The 25,893-nt window shown below is 38.5% G+C and overlaps 2 protein-coding genes across 3 annotated transcripts in view; one reads left to right on the top strand and one right to left on the bottom strand.

The window, feature by feature from the left end:
• The window catches only part of rec8b (REC8 meiotic recombination protein b), a 45,329-nt gene extending 26,760 nt beyond the window's left edge, over positions 1-18,569 (bottom strand). The window contains exons 1-5 of one of the 2 annotated variants that reach the window (XM_068217116.2): positions 18,128-18,569; positions 17,714-17,782; positions 17,432-17,574; positions 9,812-9,887; positions 9,535-9,652 (exon numbers count right to left, since the gene is read on the bottom strand). In XM_068217116.2, the coding sequence (XP_068073217.1) occupies positions 9,535-9,652; positions 9,812-9,887; positions 17,432-17,574; positions 17,714-17,782; positions 18,128-18,183 (462 nt within the window). In that variant the 5' untranslated portion in view covers positions 18,184-18,569. 2 annotated transcript variants of the gene reach the window in all.
• Positions 18,570-18,956: 387 nt separating this feature from the next.
• The window catches only part of pdcd6 (programmed cell death 6), a 60,553-nt gene continuing 53,616 nt past the window's right edge, over positions 18,957-25,893 (top strand). The window contains 2 exon segments of the mRNA NM_200950.1: positions 18,957-19,111; positions 22,183-22,244. Of these exon segments, the coding sequence (NP_957244.1) occupies positions 19,029-19,111; positions 22,183-22,244 (145 nt within the window). The 5' untranslated portion in view covers positions 18,957-19,028.

Here is a 25,893-nt window from a genome sequence, read left to right as displayed (position 1 = left end):
CGCAACGCACAGCCCCCCAGCCCGTGTTGGAAGCGTCTGCTGAAACTACAACAAGACTGGACGCCTGTTCTAGAGACACCCAGGCCTGTAGGAACGAGGGGTCGCTCCAAGGGCTTAGGGCGCGGCGACACAGCGCAGTAACAGAGACTCGGTGTGCGCGCGCGTGCCATGCGCGTCTGGGGACTCGATCGTGAAGCCAGTGCTGAAGTGGTCTCATATAGAATAATCCGAGCGGCATGAAGCGGCTGCGGATGCCATATGCCCCAGGAGCCTCTGAAATAGTTTCAGTGGGACCACTATTTTACTGTCGAGCTCTCTCAGACAGTACAGCATCAGCTGAGCGCGCTCTCCGGAGAGGCGCGCTGCCATGGTGACCGAGTCCAGCTCCAGCCCGAGAGAAGAGATCCTCTGCACGGGGGCGAGTTTGCTCTTTTCTCGGTTGACCTGAAACCCCCACAGGTGGAAGTGCCAGAGCACTTTGTCTCTGTGCATAATCAACTCTGTGCATAATCAAAAGAGAGGGCAAAATTCAGCCAGTCGTAAAGAAATTGAGTATGCAGATGCCCGCGAGCCGAAGGGGCGCTGAGGCACCCTCCGCGGGCTTGGTGAGGACCCGCGGAGACAGAGAGAGCCCGAAGGGGAGGGCTTTGTATTGCCAAGCTCGACCTTCAAACGCAAACCGCAGAAACTGTCGGTGGCGAGGAAGAGTGGAGACATGGAAATACGCGTCCATCAGGTCTAATGCTGCAGACCAACCCAGAGGACGAACGCACCGGAGGATGCGCTTCTGCGTGAGCATTCTGAACGGCAGCTTGTGCAGGCAGCGGTTCAAAACGCGCAGATCTAGGATTGGCCGTGACCCACCGCTCTTTTTGGGCACGATGAAGCGTGGGCTGTAAAACCCGCTCTCCATCTCGGCTGGAGGGAGCGGCTCGATTGCATCCTTCGCCAGGAGGACAGCAATCTCCTCTCACAAGACAGGGGCGGACAGGGGGCTGACCCTGGTGAATACACACCCGTGACTTGGGGGGCCGTTTCGCGAACTGAATCGCATAGCCGAGTCTGATTGTGCGTATGAGCCACCGCGAAGAGCTGGCCCGCGCTAACCAGGCAGGCAGAGCTATCGCTAATGGACTCATCGCTACAATCGCTGACGTACCAGCAGTGGGGCAGCGCGGAGTGGGTGTGCTGATCCGGGAAGCTCGCGGGTCCCACGGAAAAGCTGGAGGTGAGATATTTGCTCTCACTCCGAACCCGAGCTCCGGAGGGGAGGCTCGAGGGGTGGGAGAAAGGAGACCGTCCTCCCAGCGCTCGTGAGCCACTGGCGAAACGCACCGAATCTGCAAGCTAGAAAGCATAGCGTCCCAGACTGGCAGATTTCGGGCTGTCACATCTGGGGAAGTGAAAAGTGCCCTTTCATAATGTTTTCATGGCAGTAAAAAGTGCCGTTGGAAATGGGGCCCCGCCCTCCAGCGGGGAAAGAGCAAGTTCCCTCTTCTCCAGATGGCCTGTCCCAGGGGCGCTTCGCAGTCCGTTGCCGGACTTAGCGGCGTTCTGGGCAGGGGGGCTGCCTGCTTCCGAGGTGCCCGACGCGCTCGCTTCGCCGGAGGCGTGTGCGGGGGCGGAGCAGCTCTCGTAGGCGGGCGCTTTCGGCGAGGAGCAGGTATGAATGGCACGGCGGGCGGAGCGGGCTACGAACCGCCGATAAGACATCACCCACCAACTGCTCTCTCACCGCCTTGAATTCCTGGGTGAATTCACAGACAGTGTCGCCGAACCTGGCTGGGGATATGGGGAAGTCAAGAAAGCGGACTTTGTCGACTTTGCGCATATCAGCCAGGGGTGGCGCTCCTGGACCACTAATGTGGACATCGTCCTCCCCAACGCACACGCAGCGGACTCAGTAGTCCGAAGAGCTAAGTCGGCGGCGGTGCGAAGCTCGTAAGCCTGGGTTGGACCCACCCTCGTGCAGCTCGGCCAGCGCCTGCGCTCGGTAGCGCTGGTAGGTGGCTATCGCATGCAAGGCGGAAGCAGCCTGGCCCGCAGCTATGTAAGCTCTAGCTCCGAGGGAGGTAGATAACTTACAGGCTTTGGATGGGAGACGAGGCGGACCCCGCCAAGAAGAGGCGCCGCGCGGATTTACCGGCATCGCGCACTTAACCTGAGGAATCGCCACATACCCCCTGGCTGTTTCACCGTCAAGAGTGGTTAGGGTGGAGGAACACGCAGCACGAGCAGAAAAAAGTGCTTTACAAGACCGCGTGAGCCTACTGTGCACCTCCGGGAAGAAGGGAACGCCCCTCTAGTCGGTCCGGCCGCGGAGCTGGGGGATAAACCATCTCCAACCCACGGCCGAAGCAGCCCGGGAAAGCACGGCTAACATGTCCGTTTCAGGATCCGTAGTGACAGCGCTCACCAGCCCGAAGGGGGCGAGCGGGTCTGGATCATTATCGGACAATGAAAGCCCACCCTCCGATGCCGCGGTGGACATCTGGTCTCCGGTGTCATCGGGCGTAAGGGCTACCATCTGTTAGACGGATCGCTTCCCCCGCCCGAAGCTTGGATGGAGCGCTTAGAGGAGCGGAAGGTCCGCGGGCCCGTGGGCGACGGATTATCTCTCGCTGAAACCCTCAGATCTGCCCGAGTGCCCGCTGCAGAGCAGGGGACAACTGGGGTGGTTCGCCCTTTTGCAAAGGCTAACCGCGATCTTGCGCAACAGTCATGGCATCGCAATGACGACATGAACTGCCCGCGAGCAGCGCATTAACATGCTGGACCCCCAGATATGTAACGCAGTGCCCGCGCCCATCATCCGAGGACAGGAAACCACCGCATCCAGAAACGCACAGTCGGAGCGCCGTCCTGATAAGGACGTGCTGCACGACTGTGTTGCTCTTTCTGTGAAGTTTGCAACTTTATATGCACCGCTCTGGAGGACAGGACCCAAAGAACGCCAGGCAAGGGAGAAACCCAGCTCGACCGTCTGCCACTGCGTGTACACACTCTGGACCGGGAGAATGCTCTCGTTCGCTCAGAATCGCTGGTCACAGCAGGAGGAACCCTCATCGACTCGATCAGAAAGTCTCTGAAGCGAAAAGGATAGCGTCTGCTGGCACCAGGTGAGCTTATATACTCAGTTGATTGCTTATGCCTCTCACCTGCGCAGGCTTGCGCTGCCAATTCATTCTTAATTGGCCCGTTCAATACTCTTTCAGACGAGTAGCTTCTGAACCAAACCTCCCAATGCGTGGATTTTACAATCAAATCCACTTATAGTGCTGAAGTTCCCCCCGAAGGGGAACCACTGTTGTCCCTTGACTTGCTTAATTAACCTAATTGAGCATTTTAATTACACTTTAAGTAGAAAACTACTATACTGCGAAATAACTAGGAAAAAATATACTGTTGTCATGCCAAAGACTAAAAATAAGTTATTATAAACTAGTAAATTAGTAATTAAAACTCAAATTTGTAAGAATCTTTGGTTTATGACTCTTTGTTAAATGACACTTAGGAAGCATTTGAAAAAGATTTACATTTTTAAACCAAAACTAGTTTGTTTACATATAAAGTTATGTGTAATAAAATGAAATGACACATTCCGGCATTCTGATCTATGTTTGAGGTATGCAAAGGCTCATCTTGACGAGCCTGAACCATTTTGGAAAAATATACTGTGAAAAGATGCCACAACCATGGATGTTTGCAAGGTGGAAAAAGAACACAGCATTCCCGAAGAGGAACCTGCTCCCTACTGTATAATATGGTGCAGAGTTTATCATGCTGTGCGGATGTGTGGCAAACACACGTACCCCAAACCTTGTCACAGTTGAAGGTTGCATAATTCTGAAGAAGAACAATGTTTAGAAATCAGATAAGAAGCAAAAGTTACTCCAGGATTGGATGTTTCAGCAGGAAATGACCCAAAGCACAGTTTCAGATCTACCAAGGATATCTTGCTCAAACATGATACAATGTTGTAGAATGGCCATCCCAGTCCCCAGACTTGAACATCATCGAAAATCTCTGGATTGATTTGAAAAGTGCCGTTCACACTCGGCACCCATCAAACCTGGCTGAACTGAAGAAATTTAGCATGGAAGAATGGCCCAAAATGCCTTCAGCAAGATTTCAGGGACTTATCATTGACTATTAGAAATGTCTACAGGCTGTTATTTCAGCAAGAGATGATTGTACGAAAGATTGATGTCATTATTCTGCCCAAATTTTTGCACCTGTCTGTTTTTGTAAATTGCATCGTATCTGTTGATTAAATAAGTGTTATATCAGAAGTGAAATGTTTGTTTTTTTTCTCCAGAGTATAAAGTATATCCAACTGAAGTTGCTGTTTTGAAAGGCCAGCAGGCTATAGGTTGCAATTATGAAAGTTATCAGGGGTGGCCAAACTTTCGCATTGTATTTATGCAATTATTCATACTTCATACTTACTAATGGTTGACAAATTTTCAAAAGGCAAAATGTATAAAAATATATTAGCATATAATAATAGTTTCATTTATTTTTATTTTTAGCATTTGTTTTCTGTTTGATGTCTCCAATATCCAACAGAAATGGCAGTACTTATCATTCAGGCAACTGGTCTGCAAATATATTAAAGTCAGTGAAGAAACAACACTGATACTTTTTTTGGGCTTTTTAAACACTGCAGTAAATGTTTAAATTGATTATTTTTCTGCTTGAGTTGCATTGAACTGCCACACTGATAGAGTGCCAATGCCCTTAATAAAGGTTTTTGTTAAATAACAAATTAAATTTATTGTATAGCACCAGAATATACTAAACACAACACAAGATCATTCTAGAACATTTGGGCCTTTATTTAAAACTTAATGTTGGTTGCTATTCAGTAGCACTATATGAAAGAGCACGAACAAGACATTTTTTAAATTGCTTTTTAAATTGCTACTTTTTTTGGTCTTAAAAAAAAGAAATGTTTTTTAACTGTCTCAAAATGTGGTGTTGTGCCCTCAGCAAGCTGAAGCAAACATATTTTTTTATTATGCTTTAAAAAAATACAAGTGAAAATAATTAAAGGGATATTTCACCCAAAAAGATAAATTCTGTCATCATTTACACACTAGTTTTCAACCTTAATACGTTTCTGTCTTCTGTTAAAAACTAAAGAAAATATTTTGAAAAATGTTGGAAACCTGTGACCATTGACTTCTATAGTATTTCTTTTCCTACAATGTAATTCAGTAGTTACAGGTTTTCAGATTCATAATTTCAGATTTTCAGATTCAGGTTTTCATTCTTCAAAATATCTTCGTTTGTGTTCAACAGAAAAAAGAAAATCATAAAGGATTGGAACCACTTGAGGGAGAGTAAGTAGTAAGTACACTTTTAAAAACAAACAAATACTTAAAATGGCTGACCTGTTTAATGTTAAAGGGGATCTGTTTTGCAAAAATCGTTTTTAAACAGTGTTTAAACACATTTGTGTGGAAGCGATATCTGAATATAATTAGACTTAAATAGTAAACATTTATTAATTAAATTTTTATAATCACACTTTATGACAACATTCTGTAGTAACACTTTGATTGACATTTACCCTTTGTACATGTCATCAGAGTAAAGTAAAAAAGTAAAAGTCTGGACAATTAGTGACAATCTCTCCGTCATTAGCATATGAAGTTAGTCTTGGTTTTGAATCTGCCACTATGCTGACATATAGGCATTTGTAGCATAATCTCATTTGAATGTAAAGGTTCAAGAAACCCTTGAGTACTTTCTTGGAAATTTTTGAGAACAGATTTGTGTGTCTTGAACATCAATAAAGACAACATTAGTACCTGTCAGCTTTAATTGTGGATAAAACTGAATAATTTTGACAATACTAATTGTCAGCTAATTTCATCTTTCGGTTTTAAAATCATTATTGTGGCGGGATCAAAGTCCAGTAATTATGTGTCGGTTTCCTATTAATACTCATAGACTGAATTTTCTTATCCTAAGAGTAGGGTTGGGTATCGTTTGGTTTTTATTCGATACCGGTGCTAAATCGATACTTTTAAAACGATATCGGTGCCAAAATGGTGCCTGAACCGACTTTTTAGCCACAAATTGATGGTGGATGACTCTTCAAAAATATTTTATTTGACAAAATATTTTAAAAAATCATTTTAATAGAACATTTTAATTACAGTTTAAAGTAAACATTCATATTGTTCTACATTCATTCAATTCATATTGTATTACATTAATACATTTCCTTTGATCATTTGTTGGTTAGCATGAATTTAAGATTTGCATTATGTAATTACATTAGCTTACTATTAACCTGTGGGGGGTTGGGCAGAGCACATTTTAACATATACATCACAAAATACTTAAAACATTATTCGAAGTCCTTTGTTTTTATGCATCATTCTGCAGTCTTCATAAACAAGATAATTAAATAACTTAAACTCAAAATAATCTTCCTTGTTCACTTATTTGACAAGTAACGTTATACTGGTGTAGGAGAACACGTTTCTAACATTCAAGTACATCAAGGCACATTGCTGCACCTGTAAACTTTAACAGGCCTACAGTTGAAGTCAATTTATTTTGCCCTCCCATTTATTTAAAATAATGTTTCTGAAAACGTTTACAGTGTTTCCTAAAAAATAATTGTTCTGGAGTCATAATAAGTCTTATTTCTTATTGTTTATTTCATGAATAAAAGACGTTTTAATTAAAAAAATAAGGTCAGTATTATTAGCCTCCTTAAGAAATATTTACAGTATATTTTTAATTTACACAACAAATCAGTTACAAAATAATTTGACTACTTATTTTAACTTTCGTAGTTATCTGATTAATTCTAAATTACACTTTAATCTGAATAAAAGACTATAAAATTCTTAAAGAGACTTTGTCTGAATATAACTGTCTTGCAAAATAACTATTAAAATGTTCTGCACTGACTGTCAGCATGGGGAAGATAAAACAGTAGATATTAGAAATTAGTTAAACTAATATGTTTAAAAATGTGCTGTAAATACATCATGTGTTTAAGATGGAAATCAAAAATGAATCAAGGCAAAACTAAACGAGTTGAATATGACTTACATGACTTACTGAGCGTGACTGAAAACTGCATTTCATCAATGTCTTATACTGTTTTTTAGTAGCTTGCTGACTGTAAATTCAAGACTTCATTTCCTAACTATAACTATGTACACTATATTTCTGATTAAAAATGGTCTCTGCATAGCCAAGGGCTTCCTATATTAAGTGTTAAAATCGCTATTGAAAACAGAAGTCTGATATCATCAACGGTGGACATTTTGATAGTGTTTCACAACATGAACATGACCGAAGTTTAATCTTTTTATTACCTGTGTCAATTTGGTCGTCAACTTCTGACGAATGCAGGGAACTGATCCGCGCAGCACCTTCACAAAGATAGCAAGTGCCGCGAACACAGAGGGAGCGTGCATAAGCGAGTGCATACCGGTTACCAAGGTACCGGTGCTATAATGGCACCGGGTTTCGGTACTCAACCCTACCAAAGAGAAGTCCCTGCTTCTTAAATAATCAACATGCTTTCCAAAGACAGACCTGCCAAGCTGTGAGACTGTGGCTGCGCACAGCACGCAATATTTAGCCGTTCAAAAAGGGTCATATTTGTCATATTTGTTTTCATGTTCCATGGGGTTTGTTGCATAGTTTTCCCTGCAATGCTGTCTGGGCCGATACAGCAAAGCTGTTTGTGTGCAGCATTGGAGAATGGCGGACTTTGTCTTTTATCAGTTGAGTTCGTTACCATTCAGACACAACGCCTATATCCGTGCTGTTTAAAATCTTCCAGATTACCGGCAGGGCTAATGGTTGGAATAGATAGGGAAAGAGATCTGCTGTAGTGCTGTCCACTGTGTCTGCATTCAGACCCGGGGATTCAGCAGGGGAGAAGTCCTTATTTATAATGTTTATATAAACATGATTATCTTTACAATATAAACAATTGTGTTTATCTGTGCATTTTAAGCAATAATTGGCATAATTAGGATCAAAGCTTAAAAGAGTTTCAAAAAGTTACAAACATTATTTGTGGGGTATTTTGAACTGAAACCTCACATATACACTCTAGAGACTTATTTTATATCTTGTAAAAATGAGAATAATGGGTCCCCTTTAAAGGGCCATGACACCCCCCACTTTCGGTTAAAGTCTACTTCAGATTTTTTTCAAAAGATGCATGATTAATGGGCGTGGAGCTCCGCAAGCATCGGGCAGGAGTGGGCGTGGCCAGCAGGGGAGAAGGGGAGCGAATAACTGTTGTTGACAGTTAGCTCACAAATTGAGACACAAACCGTGAGGAGACGCATGAGTTTATAGTTCACAAAGTTAAAATGCAAAGAAATAAACAGTAATTTAATGCCCTGCAACATTTGTTATTCGTAATTTTATATACACATTACCACAATTTATATCATTATAAAGATAAGTGTGTTTATGTAAACACTATAACTAAATGAGGATTCTCCCTCAATCCCCGTGTCTAAATTATAGATCTTGAATGCAGACTCAGTGCAGCAGGTCTCCTGACGTGCCTATTTTAACCATTAGCCCTGCTGGTAACATAGAGGATTTAGTCAAACACAGCAGCACGGCGATGTGTCTGAATGTGAACGAACTCCTGATAAAAGTCAACGTCCGCCATTCTTCAATTCTCGCACTGCTCACCCGACAAAAATGCTAGCATCACACACACAGCTTTGCTGTATGATCGGCCCTGACAGGATCGCGGGAAAAAAACATGCAACAAACCCAGTGGATCATGGAAACAAACACATACGAGCCTTCATGAACGGCCGTTGGTCTCACTGCTTGCTTGAAACTGGCAGGTCTGCCTTCGGAAAGCACGTGTTCTCATGAATAATTAAGCTGCCGGCTCTTCTCATAGGATAAGAAAACTCCGCTATGAATAATAATGAGAAACCGACGCGTCATCATTGCACTTGCAGTTCTGCGCCGATTTTGGATTTTGATCCCGCCCCAAAAACCATTTTAAACCCACAAGCTGAAATTAGCTGACAAAAGCTCAAAATTATCCAGTTTTCCCCACAATTAAAGCTGACAGGTGCTAACATTGTCTTAACTGATGCTCAACACACACAAATCTGTTAATATAAAAAAAAGTTCTCCAGGGTGTCCTGAACCTTTAACAGAATACAACATAAGTTGCAAATCTTTTACATTTGCTGAAATCCTATTATAGGGCATAACAGACAAGCTAAAAAATAGGATTGATCATCTGATTTAAAAAACTGAATGTGCTTGAATGCAAAAGAAACAGACAGCACGAGACAATATACTCAAAAATCTCTCTGCAGAAAAAATAACCCTGCCTAAGGCACTGAGTGAGCTAACCCTTTAAACTCACTTTTATGAACTCCACAGTGATGGAAGTTTTTTCTCATGTTGCTATGCGGTTGCTAGGGGGTATTTATGATATTCTGGTCTCTAAATATGGTACTAATGCATAATTCATAAAGACTGTATGTATATTCTTTAGTTCATCACCTGAGAGGACAAGCAAGGACTAGGAACACAATCAACTCCCATCACTCCAAAAAATGGCTCCAGTGCCCATTCTGCCTCCTCCAGCTGGAACAGGGAGTCAGGGACATTCAGCACCAACCTAGGAGGAAACACAAGCCCAGAACAGTTTCTCAAGGCAAATCCTAGCAACAGCGGTGATGTAAGCAACTGTCATGAGTGTGTAAGAACAATATGAACGTCTGTGTCAGAATGAATTACATTAGTGACACAACATGACAGTGACGACCTTGAATCTGACCTATCATTGTCTGGCATGTCAATGTTCAAGTGTCTCTTTGAGCGAAGCAGTCGCTCGATGGTCTGCTGGACCTCCTCTGTGGGGAAATAAAACAGAAAATTTATTCATTTTCTTGTCGGCTTAGTTCCTTTATTAATCTGGGTTTGCCACAGCAAAATGAACCACCAACTTGTCCAGCAAGTTTTTTTTACACAGCGGATGCCCTTCCAGCCGCAACCCATCTCTGGGAAACATTCACAAACACTCATTCACACAGATTCATACACTACGGACAATTTAGCTTACCCAATTCACCTGTAACACATGTCTTTGAACTGTGGGGGAAACCGATGCTCTCGGAGGAAACCCTAGCGAACGCAGGGAGAACATGCAAACTCCACACAGAAACGCCAACTGAGCTGAGGATCGAACCAGCAACCTTCTTGCTGTGAGGCAACAGCACTACCTACTGCGCCACTGCTTCGCCCACAGAAAATTAAGTCTATTTTAATATAATATAACGACAATGTTATGGAATAATACACCTGCATTCATGTGTAAAAAGGAAAAATTATTTAGGGCGACGCAGTGGTACAGTAGGTAGTGCTGTTGCCTTACAGCAAGAAGGTCGCTGGTTTGAGCCTAATTACGATCCTAATTATGCCACAGCATTTCTGTGTGGAGTTTGCATGTTCTCCCTGCGTTCGCCTGGATTTCCTCCAGGTGCTCCAGTTTCCCCCACAGTCCAAAGACATGCGGTACAGGTGAATTAGTAAGGGTAAATTGTTCGTAGTGTATGAGTGTGAATGGATGTTTTCCAGAGATGGGTTGCAGCTGGAAGGGCATCTGCTGTGTAAAACATATGCTGGATTAGTTGGCGATTCCACTGTGGCAACCCCAGATTATTAAAGGGACTAAGCCGAAAAGAAAATAAATGAATTAATGAATGAATGAATAACAAATTGTTTATTACCTTCATTTCTACTTATGTAGATGTTTTTGTTTATAATATACATCAAGGTTTCTGTTAATTTTATACTTCTTTTAATCATAATTTAATTTACATTACCATTTACACCCTTTCTTGACCATTTACATGAGGAATGCACCATCTTTGAAATTAAAATTCTGAGCTGAAACTGAAAAATTTGAAATCTTGGCTTAAAATCAAAACTGGAAACGTTTTTTAATAATTATCCATTTATACATTTATTTTTCGGCTTAGTCTCTTTATTCATCAGAGGTCGCCACAGAGTCATGAATCACAAACTTATCCAGCATATGTTCTACACAGCAGATGCCTTTCCAGCTGCAACTCAGTACTGGGAAACATCCATACCCACATATTCACACACATACACTATGGACAATTTAGTGTATTCAAATCACCTATACCGCATGTCTTTAGACTGTGCACTCAAATAAGTGATGCAACAACACAATTCTTGTAATTTCTTTGGCCAATTTTTAAAAAGTTATTTTATATTCAGTCCACTTAAATTTGTAAACCATTAAGCTAAATTAAGTTGTGTTGATCCACCTGGTTAAGTGATTTGTAGTTCCCAGCATGCTTTGTGTGGGATTGAATTAAGAGAGGGAAATGTTGACAATAAAAAGTAATCTTAGGTGTTTAAAGTTAATAGAAAGACTTGTTAGAGTTGAATCTTCACTTTAGTTTGAAGATTTAGAAGAGTTTCATGTAATGTTTTGAGTTTTGATATTACCACCTTGCATAAGCACCCATGCTTTGGGTGTTGGCAGCTTAATTAGCAAAAATTCAGTTTGTTGCTCTGCTCAGTGAGCAATAACAGTCCTAAAATTAGATCTTGATATAGATTAGGCTCAATCAACTGTATATGTACATAATATGTTTAACATGGCTCTTTTAGCTCATTTAGGATATCTTCAAATAAGACTAAGAGACTTTGAAATGTATGACATAATAAATATACATACAAATCTATTTAAACTGTTATTTGATAAAACTCAATTGCATTTAATTGTGTAAATAGTTTTTTTAGTTAGTGCTAAACAATCTTATTGGATAGAAATTCTTGAAAATGTTTTTAAAAAATAACTGAAATTAACCCAATAATTAAAATAACTTTAAATTAACACAAGTCAATAAAACAGGGGTCACCAACCAGGTAGCCCGCGAGGATCACATATGTTGCCCGCAGGCCTGTTCTAAAAATAGCTCACCATAGCGCCACTTACCAGTAAGCTCCATCTAATATAGAAGTAATCATTTAAAAAATGTTAATATTTGCAGAGATATATAAAAATAAAGTGTTGCACATTGAAACATTAAATACAGGGTATTTCCTACCCTGTTAAATCATTGTTGAAATTTGTTATTTGAGAAGTGTTTATCAAACTGGTAACCCTCCACATTGATCGGTACCCAAGAAGTAGCTCTCAGTTTCATCTCAGTTTTCATTGATTGCGACACAATAAAATCGAATAGAAAATTAGCAATGTTCATACAAAAAAGTTTGCAGTGGTGGCCAAAAATTTTTAGAATCATATTGAAGTGGTTTGAGTTGTTTTTTTTTTTTTTTTTTTTTTATTGGCCTTTACAATTATGCTTTATAAACCAAAGATAAGAGCAATCAAGAGGAGATTTGGTTAACTTTCCTTATTAAAAACAAAAACAAACTAGGCCTACTGTTAAAATTTACACAATCCTGTTCCCTCACATAAAAAGCCAAATTACTTGTTTAATCATTGTCAGGTATGGGAGAACATTAGTTTAGGAAATAGTGACACAGTAGATGTGCACCTGTAATTGCTGCAAAAGTGAATAAAAACAATATGACTCACTTCCATCTGTTGTTCTGCTTAGAGCACCCATCTGCATGCTTAATGAACATTATGAAATTAAATCAGAAGACAAACAGAGGTCAATATTTTCAAATGTTTCAAGTGTTTATTAAGGTTTTTTTTGCCACCACTGTATTTATAATAGTTTCCAATAGATGTTTATTCAGGTATGCAACAGAATCAGATTGGAACATTATTTATTTATTTTATATATTTATCAGGGGTCACCACAGCAGAATGAACCACCAACTTATCCAGCACATGTTTTACACAGTGGATGCCGTTCCAGCTGCAACCCAAAACTGAGAAACACCCATACAGTTTTAGATTCACACACATACACTACTGCCAATTTAATTCACCTATAGTCTTTGGACTTTTGGGGAAACTGGAGCACCCAGAGGAAACTCACATGAACATGGGGAGAACATGCAAAACTCCACACAGAAATGCCAACTGTCCCAGCCGGGACTCGAACAAGTCACCTTCTTGCTGTAAGACGACAGTGCTAACCACCATACTGCCCCTAATTATAATATATATAATTTTACCAGTGTTGCCATGTCACAGTAGCACTATTGTAAGCAGCAGGCACAAGTACACATAGATATATAGATAAATATATGCATAGATGTGTATACGGAAACATGAGCTGAATATCCATAAAGCAGAATATTACACCCCACAGCGATGATGACGAAAAGGAGTGTGAAACCTACATGCTGAATTAATTTGCTGAAATCCTGAAAATTTATTGTACAATTGTACTGCTCTATTTCTAAAAACAGTTGGTAACACTTTAAAATGAGGAAAACATTTATTAATACTTAAGATTTATTAAACTTTTTAGAACTAAGATTTTATCCTCAATAACCCACTAAATACTGCTACTGGTAGCATGATTATGGAATAAGTACTGGTAATTATTGGAATAGATATAAAGCAGTTAACATTCAAAGTGAATAAAAAATGTTTTTCAAAATTATCCTAGGACAAGAATAGGTGTTGTTCAATAGTTTTAGGACAACTTTGATAGAAAGTGATAATCCACTTCAAATGTTGACTACCGTATTTAAGTAGAAGATAAAGAGATCATATGGTTTCGCAGAATAAGGTCTTAATACAGTATATGCTTCATAAGTGCTAATAAACAACCAATTTGCTAGTAATATTAATGCTAATAAGCAGCTAGTTAATAGTGAATATGGGTTTTCTAATCTAAAGTGTAACCAGACTTTCATATCCAGATGAATTCTGTAGTGATTGAGTAACTTTTGTGCAATGGGAAATTTTAAACCCTGTTGTTTTTTGGGGTGGGATGCTAATGAATACCAAGCAGGTGTTCAAATGCAAATTATGCGTTAACATTTTCATTTTAATGTACCTCGTGGTTTCTTCCGTGTTTGTAAAGCTCAGTTTTCATAAAAGGTTTTTAGTTGACAGGTATGGAAGCTTAAGTATGTGTGGTGTAAAATATTATTTTCCACATTTCACTTCAAGGTCATGTCATATTTATATTTGTTATATTTAATGTAGTAATGCTTGTAAATTAAACACATCTATAGATTAAGTTGTTTTCTTTGAGATGCTGCACTGAAGAGAGAACATCAGTTTACGCATCTGTCATCATCTCATTGTTCTGCTGAGATCGCCATGTCATTTTGATGAATGCTTTTAATCTCAACTTACTTAAATTGTTTTACTGATTAACAGTTGCTTATTGGCTGCAGGCTAATCTCTAAATGCACTCAATACAGTGTTTTATAGCGAGACTACCAAGAGAAGCTTGCATGACAGCATTAATCTGTTCCTGAGTGCCAGTGTTGGCAGCTTTCCTAAACTGTAATAACAAAAGAAGCCAAATCTTTATTCTGCTTAGAAAAAATGCTGATCAATATAAGATGATGTAGTGTGCTATATGAATATACACTCTTGTCTTTTATGGACAGGTTAAGGCAAACACAGTGTTTAGGACCAGAGGAGACTGACCACAAGTATTAAGTGTAATTAATAGAATAGAAGAATAATAAGCCTAGATAGGCCATAATTGCATGTATGTTTTGCATTGCCCTGTTTTGGTCAACCATTTTTTTTAAAAAAAGAAGCATGCCTTATTTAATGTGTAGTGTAGATCAGATTTTGGTCATATTTTCAGATATTTCTGCAGAGCTGCTGTATAGCTGACAAATTATACAACACTGATACTGTTGAAGCGACTCTGAAACAAAGTCGCTTTTATATAAATATATAAATACGAGTGACTTGAAATAAAGGGATAGTTCACTCAAAAATGAATATTCTGTAATAATTTACTCTGCATCCACTTGTTCCAAACCTGTCTGAGTTTCTCTCTTTTGTTGAACGCAAGACAATATTTTGAAGAATGTTGTAAAGCAGGATCCGTTGACTATTTTTGTTTATACTATTGATGTCAGTGCCTGCTCACTTACAACATGATTCTGAATGTCATATTTTGTGTCCAACAAAAAATAAATAATTCATAAAAGTTTAGAACCACTTGAGTAAATGGTGAGTAAACTACAATTTTTGGGTCAACTATTCCTTTAAATATATACTTTTATTTAAAAAAGTATTGTCTCTTAACATGGCTGCACTGTGACACAATGAGTAGCACGATCGCCTCACAGCAAGAAGGTCGCTGGTTCGAGCCTCGGCTAGGTCACTTAGCGTTTCTGTGTGGAGTTTGCATGTTCTCCCTGTGTTTGCGTGGGTTTTCTCTGAGTGCTCTGGTTTCCCCACAGCCCAAAGTCATGCGCTATAGGTTAATTTGGTAAAATAAAATTGTCTGTAGTGTATGCTTGTGAATGAGTGTGTATGGATGTTTCCCAGTCACAAGTTGCAGCTGGAAGAGCATCTGCTGTGTAAAAAATATGCTGGATAAGTTGGCGTTTACAAATTTTGTTGTTGTAGGCTGTAAGACAACCTCTATTAGAGATTGGATTTTGGTTGCCATACCTGACGAATAAATGTCAGTATTTGATGTAAATATGACCTTGATTTAAAGGGCCATGAAACCCCCTCGTTTCAGCAGGGTGTTTTCACACCTCTACTTTGGAAAAAGTCAGAAAAGTGGGCGTGTCCAGCTCTGTTTAGGGGGAGTGTCGGAGGAACTAAAGTGGGAGGGTGTGGGAGTGTCTATTTGGCCGCGCTGAAAACACAAGTCAAAAACACACAACCACAGCGGACAAAGTGACTGTGTTTACATGGACATCTGTAGTCGAATTATTTGCCAGATTATTAAATGGTGGACTTTAACTGCAGTTTGGCTCTTTCATTCAGGGAATTCATTCATGTCCCTCCCGACAAACGAGATATTTGATTCGAGGAACTGCTCTAAGCGTGTATTTTTCATGCAATGTTTGATACCGCACGGCGAATGAGAGAAAAAAACTCAGCATTTCCCGGAAACTTAGATGCACACGGCAGGTAGTGTGAGAAAGCCGCGTGTGTTATTCCGGTCACAAAATCCAACACGAGGTTATAGTTTGGTTGTAACTGTTAGTGCTAACTTGTTTACACTCGTTGCAATAGTTTGTTTGATACGAATAAAATACGAACTGAATAAACAAAGGTCGCTCACTTACCAAATCTGTAGAGACAGGACAATCACCTGCAACTAGAGCCGCGTCTTTATTACGAGGAGACTAAATCGAATCTGGATCTCAGCGTTTGCAGTTGAGAACAGCTCTCAGGTAAACAATGTTCCTCCTTAGACACGTAATTACTGTTGTCGCGCGTCGCGTACACTGTAATCCACACGTGACTCCAGCTGAGCTCTCACAGAGAGAAAATGAAAACAAAACTTAACTGCAGCAAACTATAAAAGCAACACTTCACGCTTGTTTTGCCAACACAACGTGGCGTCTCTGCCATCTACACTCTGACAGTAATGAATATTAATGAAGTTGCACAATAGAGCGCGCTGATTGGTTTGAACCAAGCCTTACTCATGCATTAATGCATCACACTGTAAGACGTAATAAGACTCACTCTGGCACAGACGCCCAGTCTGCACGCTGGAATACAGGCTATTATGTCATGGCTGTGACGCAGCTTCAAAAATTCGTTTCAAACCGGTAGTTCGAACTTGCTTGAAATAATGCAAAAACAACCAATTTACACTTTTTAGTGAAATAGAGGTGTCCTAATAGTGTTTTTAGCAGTGTGGGACACATATATGACTGTCAACAGCTCAAAAAATTTGTTTTGGTGTTTCGTGACCCTTTAAGATCTTGGCTAGACTTTAGTCTAGATTTGCCTTTAGTCACTTTTCAACACAACCTAAAGTCAACAAATTATCAACGTCATTTAATGTTGTTATTGGATGTCTGGTGACCCAAATCTAACCTAATATTAACATCTTATGACATTGTGTGTCTGCTGAGTTTTGACCCTATTGACTTCGTTTTTTTCTACTTTTCATTATGTGCATTTTCCAAAGTTTATTGTTACATTAAGGAAAGGAAAGAAATGTATAAAAGGTGCATAAATGGTGACATAATTTATATATTAGAGAATATATTAAGAATCTTGGGTGACACGGTGGCTAACCCCTGATAAATAAAGAGACTAAGCGGAAGGAAAATGAATGAATGAATGAATGAATCCTTTAGAAATTATTGTAATTTCCTGTAGATGGACTAAAGTGAACATCTTTTTAAAGGTAATGTTGTTCATTTATCATGCTTTGATCAGTTTGGGCTGGATTGATGAGTGCTGTGCTGAAAATAAATGTTAAGTAGGCTATAGCATGACTATATAGTCAGCGCTTCAACAATAATAAACTATCTCTCTCACCCAGCAGAAAAGCACACTGGCGATGGTAGACAATGATTACACCATACTGAAGCTGAGAAGACAGGTAAAGAGAAAAACGGGGCCGGGGAAGACTGGGATGGACTGGAGGAACCTGGACCATCACATAATCCACAATGTCCTCACTATAATATAACGTTACACACAATATACTGATTAGCATTTTAAAATCACAGCAAGATAACCTGAAAATAATAGCTTCATACATCATCATTCAGGTTGATATGGTAGCAGTTTCAATGGTAAAATAAAGATTTATCTGACCATGTTCTTCTGACGTTGACCTTTAGATAATCTCTTCTGGAAATCCTGATGCCTTTAGTAGCAGCCAACCTGAAAACAAAACAACCAAATTTCAACAAACAAACACTCACCGGATGTTTTTGCGTTGTTTTCAATATTCTGTTAAAGTGTAACTTAGGTTTAATATAACTTATTTATTCGTTTTTTGCTTATATATTTTAAAGAGCATCAGCTGATTTCATTTATGAAGTTCACCAGTCGTCCAAAACTTTAACGTTAAGTTAACGTTAGTTAACGTAATTTTACCTCAGATTGGTTAGCAAGTAGATAGCATCAATTTTATTTATTTATTTATGGATCAGTCTTCAAACCAATTCTTTGTATAATAATACTGTTATTATTATCATAACTTTTATGCTAACGTCAGGTACATACCAGATAGTTGAGAAGCAACCGGTGTGGCGTTGAAGCACGTTAGGATAATAAAACATTTTACCTCAGAGAGTTCAGTTTTACACTAACGTCAATCTAAACACAATCGATATCTCAATAAAAATCTAATCTGATAACTTTGGTCACACTTTAGTCCTGCCAAAATTACCGGGAGATAATGCGAATTTCCTCAGGCTAGCGCTAAATCAATACAGTTTTTCACAAGATAACGTTAGTTCTGTAAGGAATGATTGACAGACGACACGGCTGCGTCTCAAAGCATAGAACGCTGCCTTTATAGATAGCACATTTGCGCGCTTGAAGTCTAAAACGCTGCCTAGGTAAACAATTCAATAGGTTTTGACACACATCCGATAGTCCAAATAACTGTTCATAATGTTGTTATATTTTTGCTACTTGTTTAAAAACAATCTGTTTTGCAAACGCATATTTCATAGTTTCACAAAGGTGACACAATGACAAATTGTTTATGTGACATTTTATTTTCAGTAAATTATGCCACTCTACAGTCGCTATCATATTTATCACTTTGGCCTTGAATGTCCTTCTTTGTGGGGAAAAATCCGGTGGAAATCTGTCAGTCTGAAGCAAAAACAAATATTTCATTTAGAAACAGTTCATATTTTCCATTAGTCAGACGATTGGCCCCGCCCATTTAGCGCAAACACTCCGCGCTGGCATTAGACGAGCCAATCAAATCAGCGGAAAGTCCCCGGGAGAGTTCTAAGGGGGCGTTAGCGTGTGACGTCCTCTAATTTTTAATGGGAAGTGGGGAGTTTGACGCCACGCCTCTGCGTGAAGAATTTTTAGAGTCAGATTTAAGCAAGTTGAATCTCGCTGCTCATAGAGCATATCCGAGCGTTTACAGGAGCAAGCCGTGGACATGGCATATCATAACCAGTACAGACCGCCTCATTATAACAGCGCGCCGCCGGATCAGGGCTTTTTATGGAATATATTTCAGAGGTGAGTGAGAGCACGACCACCGATTCCGCCGCATTTGAAAGCCTGTCGATTTGACAAGCGTAGCAGGAAAGAGCCTGTCCTTGCAAGTCACGTACAAGTAGATACGAAATTAATTGTTAAACTCCAGTAGACGTTTATAGACTGTAATATTTCGAAGTTACTTCCGACGTTTTTCCATTGCTTGTCATGTCAAAGCAGACTCTTCTGTCTTTAGCTTTCGTTTTTCATAGTCAAATCATGCAGTTATTTTTTTCTTTTATTATAGAATAACACGAACACGCTTTTCCATAGTTTGTGGCAGCTTTGAACCCCATACAATCTTCCTGTAACGTTATACACGCGCACGCATATAAAAGAGCGAGAGTGAGTTGGTTTGGTTTAACTAACTTGCTTGCCTCTATAGTAATGAATTATGTAATACTGCAGAGGATTGAGTCTTTCAAGGGCCCTTCACACGAGACTTTCTTCTTCTAGTCGCGCTTTTTTGTTTTTTCGTCATATGTACATACCGTGTATCTGCTGACTATTTTGACAGTGTTATATTTTACAAGATGACTTTTCAAGTTTAAAGTAACCCGGTTAAAATTTATTTTTAACTAAGTAACGAGAACTGACCACTATTATCATTGGAGTAGTGAAATCACTGATATGAATATGATATGAATTAGGGCTCAAACAGATTCAACAGTGTCAGTGTCACGGCTACATTCCTGTTAAAATAATGTTCTCAGTATCAAAATGAAAGGATCGTCCCTTGGTCATATGACTTGTGAATGTCTCGTGAGTCACCAGTGTTTATCTGTCATATATACCATGCGAGTCAGATTTGTTCATTATTTAAGAGTTTCCATGACAATATTAAACTGAAAGGTCATATTTTGGCAGTATATTAAGTTTAAGGGTCATATATACAAGTTTTATTTAGTTTTGCAAGGGCGGTCATCTTTTAGAATTCACATGTACTGCCAAAAAAAAGATTATACTTTCCCTACGAAAACTGACCATAGTTTTACTCTCCTAAACATAAAGCTAAAATCAAAACCAAACTTTTTTGTAGTTAAACGATGGTAATCACAAGTTGATAATGTTTTTTTTTCTTTTGTCACTTACCATAGTTTTACCACTGTATTTCTAATTGTGGTGAACCTATAGGTATATAAAAGGGTAATCAATACATAGACACACACAACACGTTGCACTTTATTTATTTTAAAAACATGGTTACTATCAAAACCATGGTTAATTTTCATAAGGATTCTGTGATAATGATATGTTTTAAAATATGTTTTTAAAAAGAGCTATCTGTCTATACATGGTTAAAGTTTCATTATAGCAAAACCTCAGTTGAATTCCTTAAGTATTATGTAAGGAACTGTAATGATATGTTTACAAAAACAGCTATCCATCTATACAGTATATTTATTAAGTATACACATATAGACCCAATTTATAGGCCTACTATGGATAATTACAAAAATATGGTTCTTATTACTGTAACAAAAATATTTAGTTTTATTACTGTATACCACATATCTACAATTTATAACATTCTGTTATATATAGGTTTTTATTTTTAATTGACTTTTTAAAAAATATATTTATTTATTTATTTTATTTCACTCACACACTCACTCACTCACTCACTCACTCACTCACTCACTCACTCACTCACTCACTCACTCACTTGCTGTCCTTTGGCTTAGTCCCTGATGTATCAGGGGTCGCCACAGTGGAATGAACCATCAATTACTCTGGCATGTCATATGTTTTATGTGGCAGATGCACTTTATTTTATTACAAAGGTGTTCTTTCAATGTTTCTCCTTAGTATTTTCTTAGTAATTTCTCGGGCTCTTGGTGGTATGGTTTTTCAGTGTGATCACTTTCATACAATTACTTAAACAGTATTTGCCAAAGGCACTGTTTCTAATTTCTGAGAAAGTGGAATGAATATAGACATAGATAGTATTTTTCCCACTTTACTTTTAGGAAAAGTGATTAATGACCCACATGTTCCTGATCATAGCTTCCTTGAATGGAAGCTCTGGCTTAGTTCAGCTTGTAAATAAAATCAAATGATTCTCAAACCACTTCTTATCCATTTTTACTCATACATGAAGTGTAACTGAAGTTGACGGTTGTTTCAGAATTCCTTGTGAAAAAGAGTCACAAGTTCAAATATTGCCCAGTTAGGCAGGATCTTGCTGGATAAACAAGCCAACAAGACATTCCTTTCACAGTTTACTTTGGTTAATGGTTTAGGTGTCCAAATCATTGAGGAGGCCTCTCTCTAGCCTGTCACTTTTTTGTTTTTCTATGTTTTTTCTCCAGCTGCCTAGAAATACTGGTGTTTTGTTAGAATGCTAATGCTTACTGCTAATGCTAACAAATATTGCTTTGTGCTTGTTTCACAGTATCGTAGTTCTGGATTTTGTAAAAATCCCTTATTACTGTTATCTTTATTACAAAACACAACCAATAATACTTGCTACTTCCACACGGAACACTATTCTTTTAAATTGCCTTTTAAAAGGCCTGTAATGGAAATGTGTCCTCTTTCTGATTTATGGCATATGTGTAATGGAAAAGACACTCCCAACAGCAGAAATAGTCCACTCGCTCTGTGTGAGACAAGACTTTCCCCACTTTTTTTTAGTCATTGCTGACATGCCTAGGCTGAAATGAATCATAAAAATATTAGCATGTGGTTGCATCTTCAAAACATCAATGAATGATTATATGAGGAAATGAAAGGACAAATCAAATGGCTTTACAAGAAACTCTTTTGTAATGTCCCAAATGTAAACTCAAAAGACAAAAAGCGTTTTAAAATGTCATTTTTTCTTTGGTATATTGTTGTATGTTTGAAGCCTAGACTCGGAGATCTAAAAAAGTTATCTAAGCTTTTACTTTCAGTTTCATTTGACCATGCTGACATCCTGTTTCCGATGTTTGTCCCATTACAGTAAGAGTCTCTTCATGTATTTCAATCACTATGAAGCAAACACGTTTCGAACATGAATTACAGTATTTTGGCTAGTAAATGATCAATGCTTTTTCTGTTTTCTCCAGGGTTGATAAAGACAGGAGCGGGGCAATATCAGACACAGAGCTTCAGCAGGCATTATCAAATGGTATGTTTGTTTATTCACTTATATTTGCTTTTTTCTTACTTTTTGTTTTTTATTTATCATTTAACAAAATTAGCAATGGTCTTCAAGAGTTAATATGGTGTTGAATTCATTTTAGATAATATCAGACTTTTTCCAGGGATTTTCAAGGCAGTAAAACATGTTTGTTGTGCACACAGTAAGATTTTCCTACTACAGTTGTCTGATGGTTTCGTCAACAATGGTTATTAGCAGTATGATGTAGAACACTTTATGTTTTTTTCACTACAAAGGGGTTTTCTGTGAGTTATTTTGTATGATGTTGTTCTCATTGATGCAGTAACCATCATTCATTTTAGATTGATTTGTGCATATAAAGCAATGTGAGATTTGTACCTTTTGTGTTTTAAATACGTAAACCCAAAGTCACCAAAATGTACCTTACTTATGAAAATGTGCCTCAACCAAGTACTCCTCCAACTTTTGTGCTTCATGAGCATATGGCCTTGCAGTAGAAGTGGGTCAGAGTTTTTTTCTCAAGCTGTTATTTCCTCCTGAGCAGTAAGGTTGATGTAGTACTTGTCTCAATGAGGTGCAGAATTAGCAGGGAAGTCTGTTATCATTCTTGAAAGCTGTCTATGTGAGTTTGAAATGAACGATCCAATGATCTCTGCATGATCCTGTCACTTCTGCTGCAGTGCGATGCTGTGTTGTAGTACATAAACCATTGTTGCACTCAGGGATGGGCAGTATTTTTGATACACAAACTTCAAATACAAAATAATAGTGGTCTGTAATTTGGTTTTGGGAAGATTTTGTATCAAAATACTAGCTATTGGGTTGTATTGTATTAAAAATACTGTAAAATATTTTGTAAGAAGTTTGCATGATGACATCATAAAAATGTGTCTAAATGTTTGCTTTCTCAGTTATTTGTCTAGGCTTAAAATCAGAACAGAAAATTGATTTGATTGAATTGAAGGTGGCTAATACCTGGAGTATGGAAGGAAATTAAGCATAGCATATAATCCTACAGTGGTGATACCTACAGTACTTCACTGGCTGTTTAAAATGCCATTAATATAGTTAATGAAGAGGTAAGATGTATGCCTAAAGATGTAAAAATGGGACAATATATTGTATTAAAAATAATAATAATAATAGTACAGCATTTTAGTCTATTCAGAATAGCCAGAAAGCCGGCAGCTAGCTGTGTTGCTGTCGCGTGGACTCAAATGACAGTGGTAAAAACACATGCTGAATCAAGTTTTTTAAAATCCTGAATCGATATTGAGTTACTTTTGCAGGCTGAAGGAAGGATGACACTATGGCTGAAGTATTTCTTTTAGACAGGTAATGTTTTGTTTTAAAATTATTTTAGTCTTGCTGATGTAGATTGTGTTGTGTTACGAATGGGTTATATGCAAATAAGTGTTGTTCAGTCACTAAAATATTCCGGTGAAGATTGATGTGACTATTTTCAGTTTCATAAGAGACCTTTGACAACATTGATAATGTAGATTTTATTAACAAAACATCAGTAAATAGCACTATTCCGCCTAGAATGCTTTACTGAGGTGAAGTTTTCACATCACATCGATTCATTTCTGAACAATGACAAGCTGTGAGGTGCTCCCGATATTGTTTACCATGCCTCTCCTAAATATTTGGTCTGAAATAGCATGTAAGTATAGCTTAGTATTAAGTGTAATTTCCGCATTCCACCAGCCAACCACTAAGCATACAGTCGCTTTTAGACAAAGCGCATGAGAGTGAGACCAGCGATCCTTGCGCGCATGAAATAATACACATTATGACAAGTTTTGCTTGTTAACTACAACTGAAGGTGAAAACCTACTAGATATAATACAGTTTTTCATTCGTAATTGACATGATCTAGTTGGTTATCTACGATCATCTTTAAGGTGCACGTTTGTGATTTCTGGAGGCATGGCTCTAGTCAGCAGGGGTGGGACTGAGTTTCAAAGATATTATGCTAACCGATTAGCATTTTGGCAGATAACCTACTGCACCCTTAAGAGGTTGAATAATCATTTTACAGATATTATGTAAATTTTAACTGCCACACAATGGGTTAAAACATAATCAACAGATATAGTAGTATGTTCCGACTCATTATCTGCATTAAACGGGACTTTCTGTATGACATTTGTACAAAAATTATACTAAATAAATAAGAAACACAAGTAAAACATTTTATAGATATCTACTCATGTACAGTAGGAGTAGAGGTGAACAAGGTGGCAGAGTATCTGCTAAAACATGGTCAGAGAAAATCTGTTGCTATCAAACATTGTTTATGCCACAGTGTCTGTTTAATTATGAAAGCACTGCTTGAATAGGCCAAATGATGGAAGGTTTGCGAGCAAAGTTCGTGCTCCCTTGCAAAAGTATTTTGTAGTATTTTTACAATAGAAAAATAATGTATTTTATTTTGATACCTGTTTGGCTGCTGTGTTTTGCAGTTTATTTTGAAACACCTAAAATTGAGGTATTTGTCATTTTATTTTTAAATACATTTCAGTGTATTTTTGCCCAACCTGACTGCACTCTTGTCTATACTTTTCACCTGTTACAGTATTCTAAAGAACTGTAAAATTAAACATGATGGTATTTTAAAGAAGTATACCATTTTGTTTGACATCACTTGCCACATGTTGTTTAGTCTCGTCATGCATCTTGTAATTTTATAAGTGGTTCAGTGGTCAGGTCAAGCCTTTCAGCACTGCTAAAGTCCATTTCTGTGTTCTTTGAGTCTCTAAATGTTCTTCAGGGACATAGCCAGTGGTTTGAATTTTTAGTCTTTATGTGCTGAAGATATCTCTCATTATGTCTGCACTCTATCGTTAAAAGTGCTGTATGTGTATCTCTCAATATTTTTAGCTGAAAACGCTGTATTAACCACACAGAGTCAAGAAGACTCAAACAAAAGTGAACATCTTAAAATTGTAAAATGAATGAATACTTTTTTGAATGCAGCTGGCACATAAGCGGTAAGTCTCAGAACAGCTTCAAAAAGAGAACTGAAGAATAGCTGAAGTCTAATCAAAATTTGTTGAAACGACAATGAAAGTTACACGTATAAAAGTCTTTCAGACGCTTTTATGCAGCACAACAAAGATAAGTAAAGGACATCTGGCAAAAGCACAATTGGTGTCTCAGTTGTAAGTAGCTATGTAGTATAGTAATTTAAATAATAAAACTAAAATTTAAAAATACTACAAATTGTATTTTTTATAATTTCTTTTTAAATGATGTAAAATTATTTTAAAGAATAGTCTAGATTTCTATAGTTTTATTATTTATTTATTTATTCATTTATTCATTCATATATTTATTTTAAAAATGACATATTCGTGGGCGAGGGAGTGGCGCAGTAGGTATTGCTGTCGCCTCACAGCAAGAAGGTCGCTGGTTCGAATCTCGGCTCAGTTGGCGTTTCTGTGTGGAGTTTGCATGTTCTCCCTGCCTTCGCGTGGGTTTCCTCCGGGTGCTCCGATTTTCCCCCACAGTCCAAAGACATGCGGTACAGGTGAATTGGGTATGCTAAATTGTCCGTAGTGTATGAGTGTGTGTGTGTGTGAATGTGTGTGTGGATGTTTCCCAGAGATGGGTTGCGGCTGGAAGGGCATCCGCTGCATAAAAACTTGCT

This window comes from Danio rerio, chromosome 24 (genome assembly GCF_049306965.1).
Source record: "Danio rerio strain Tuebingen ecotype United States chromosome 24, GRCz12tu, whole genome shotgun sequence".
NCBI lineage: Eukaryota > Metazoa > Chordata > Actinopteri > Cypriniformes > Danionidae > Danio > Danio rerio.
The sequence above is the reverse complement of the archived record's forward strand: the minus strand, read 5'-3'. Positions and strand labels throughout refer to the sequence as shown.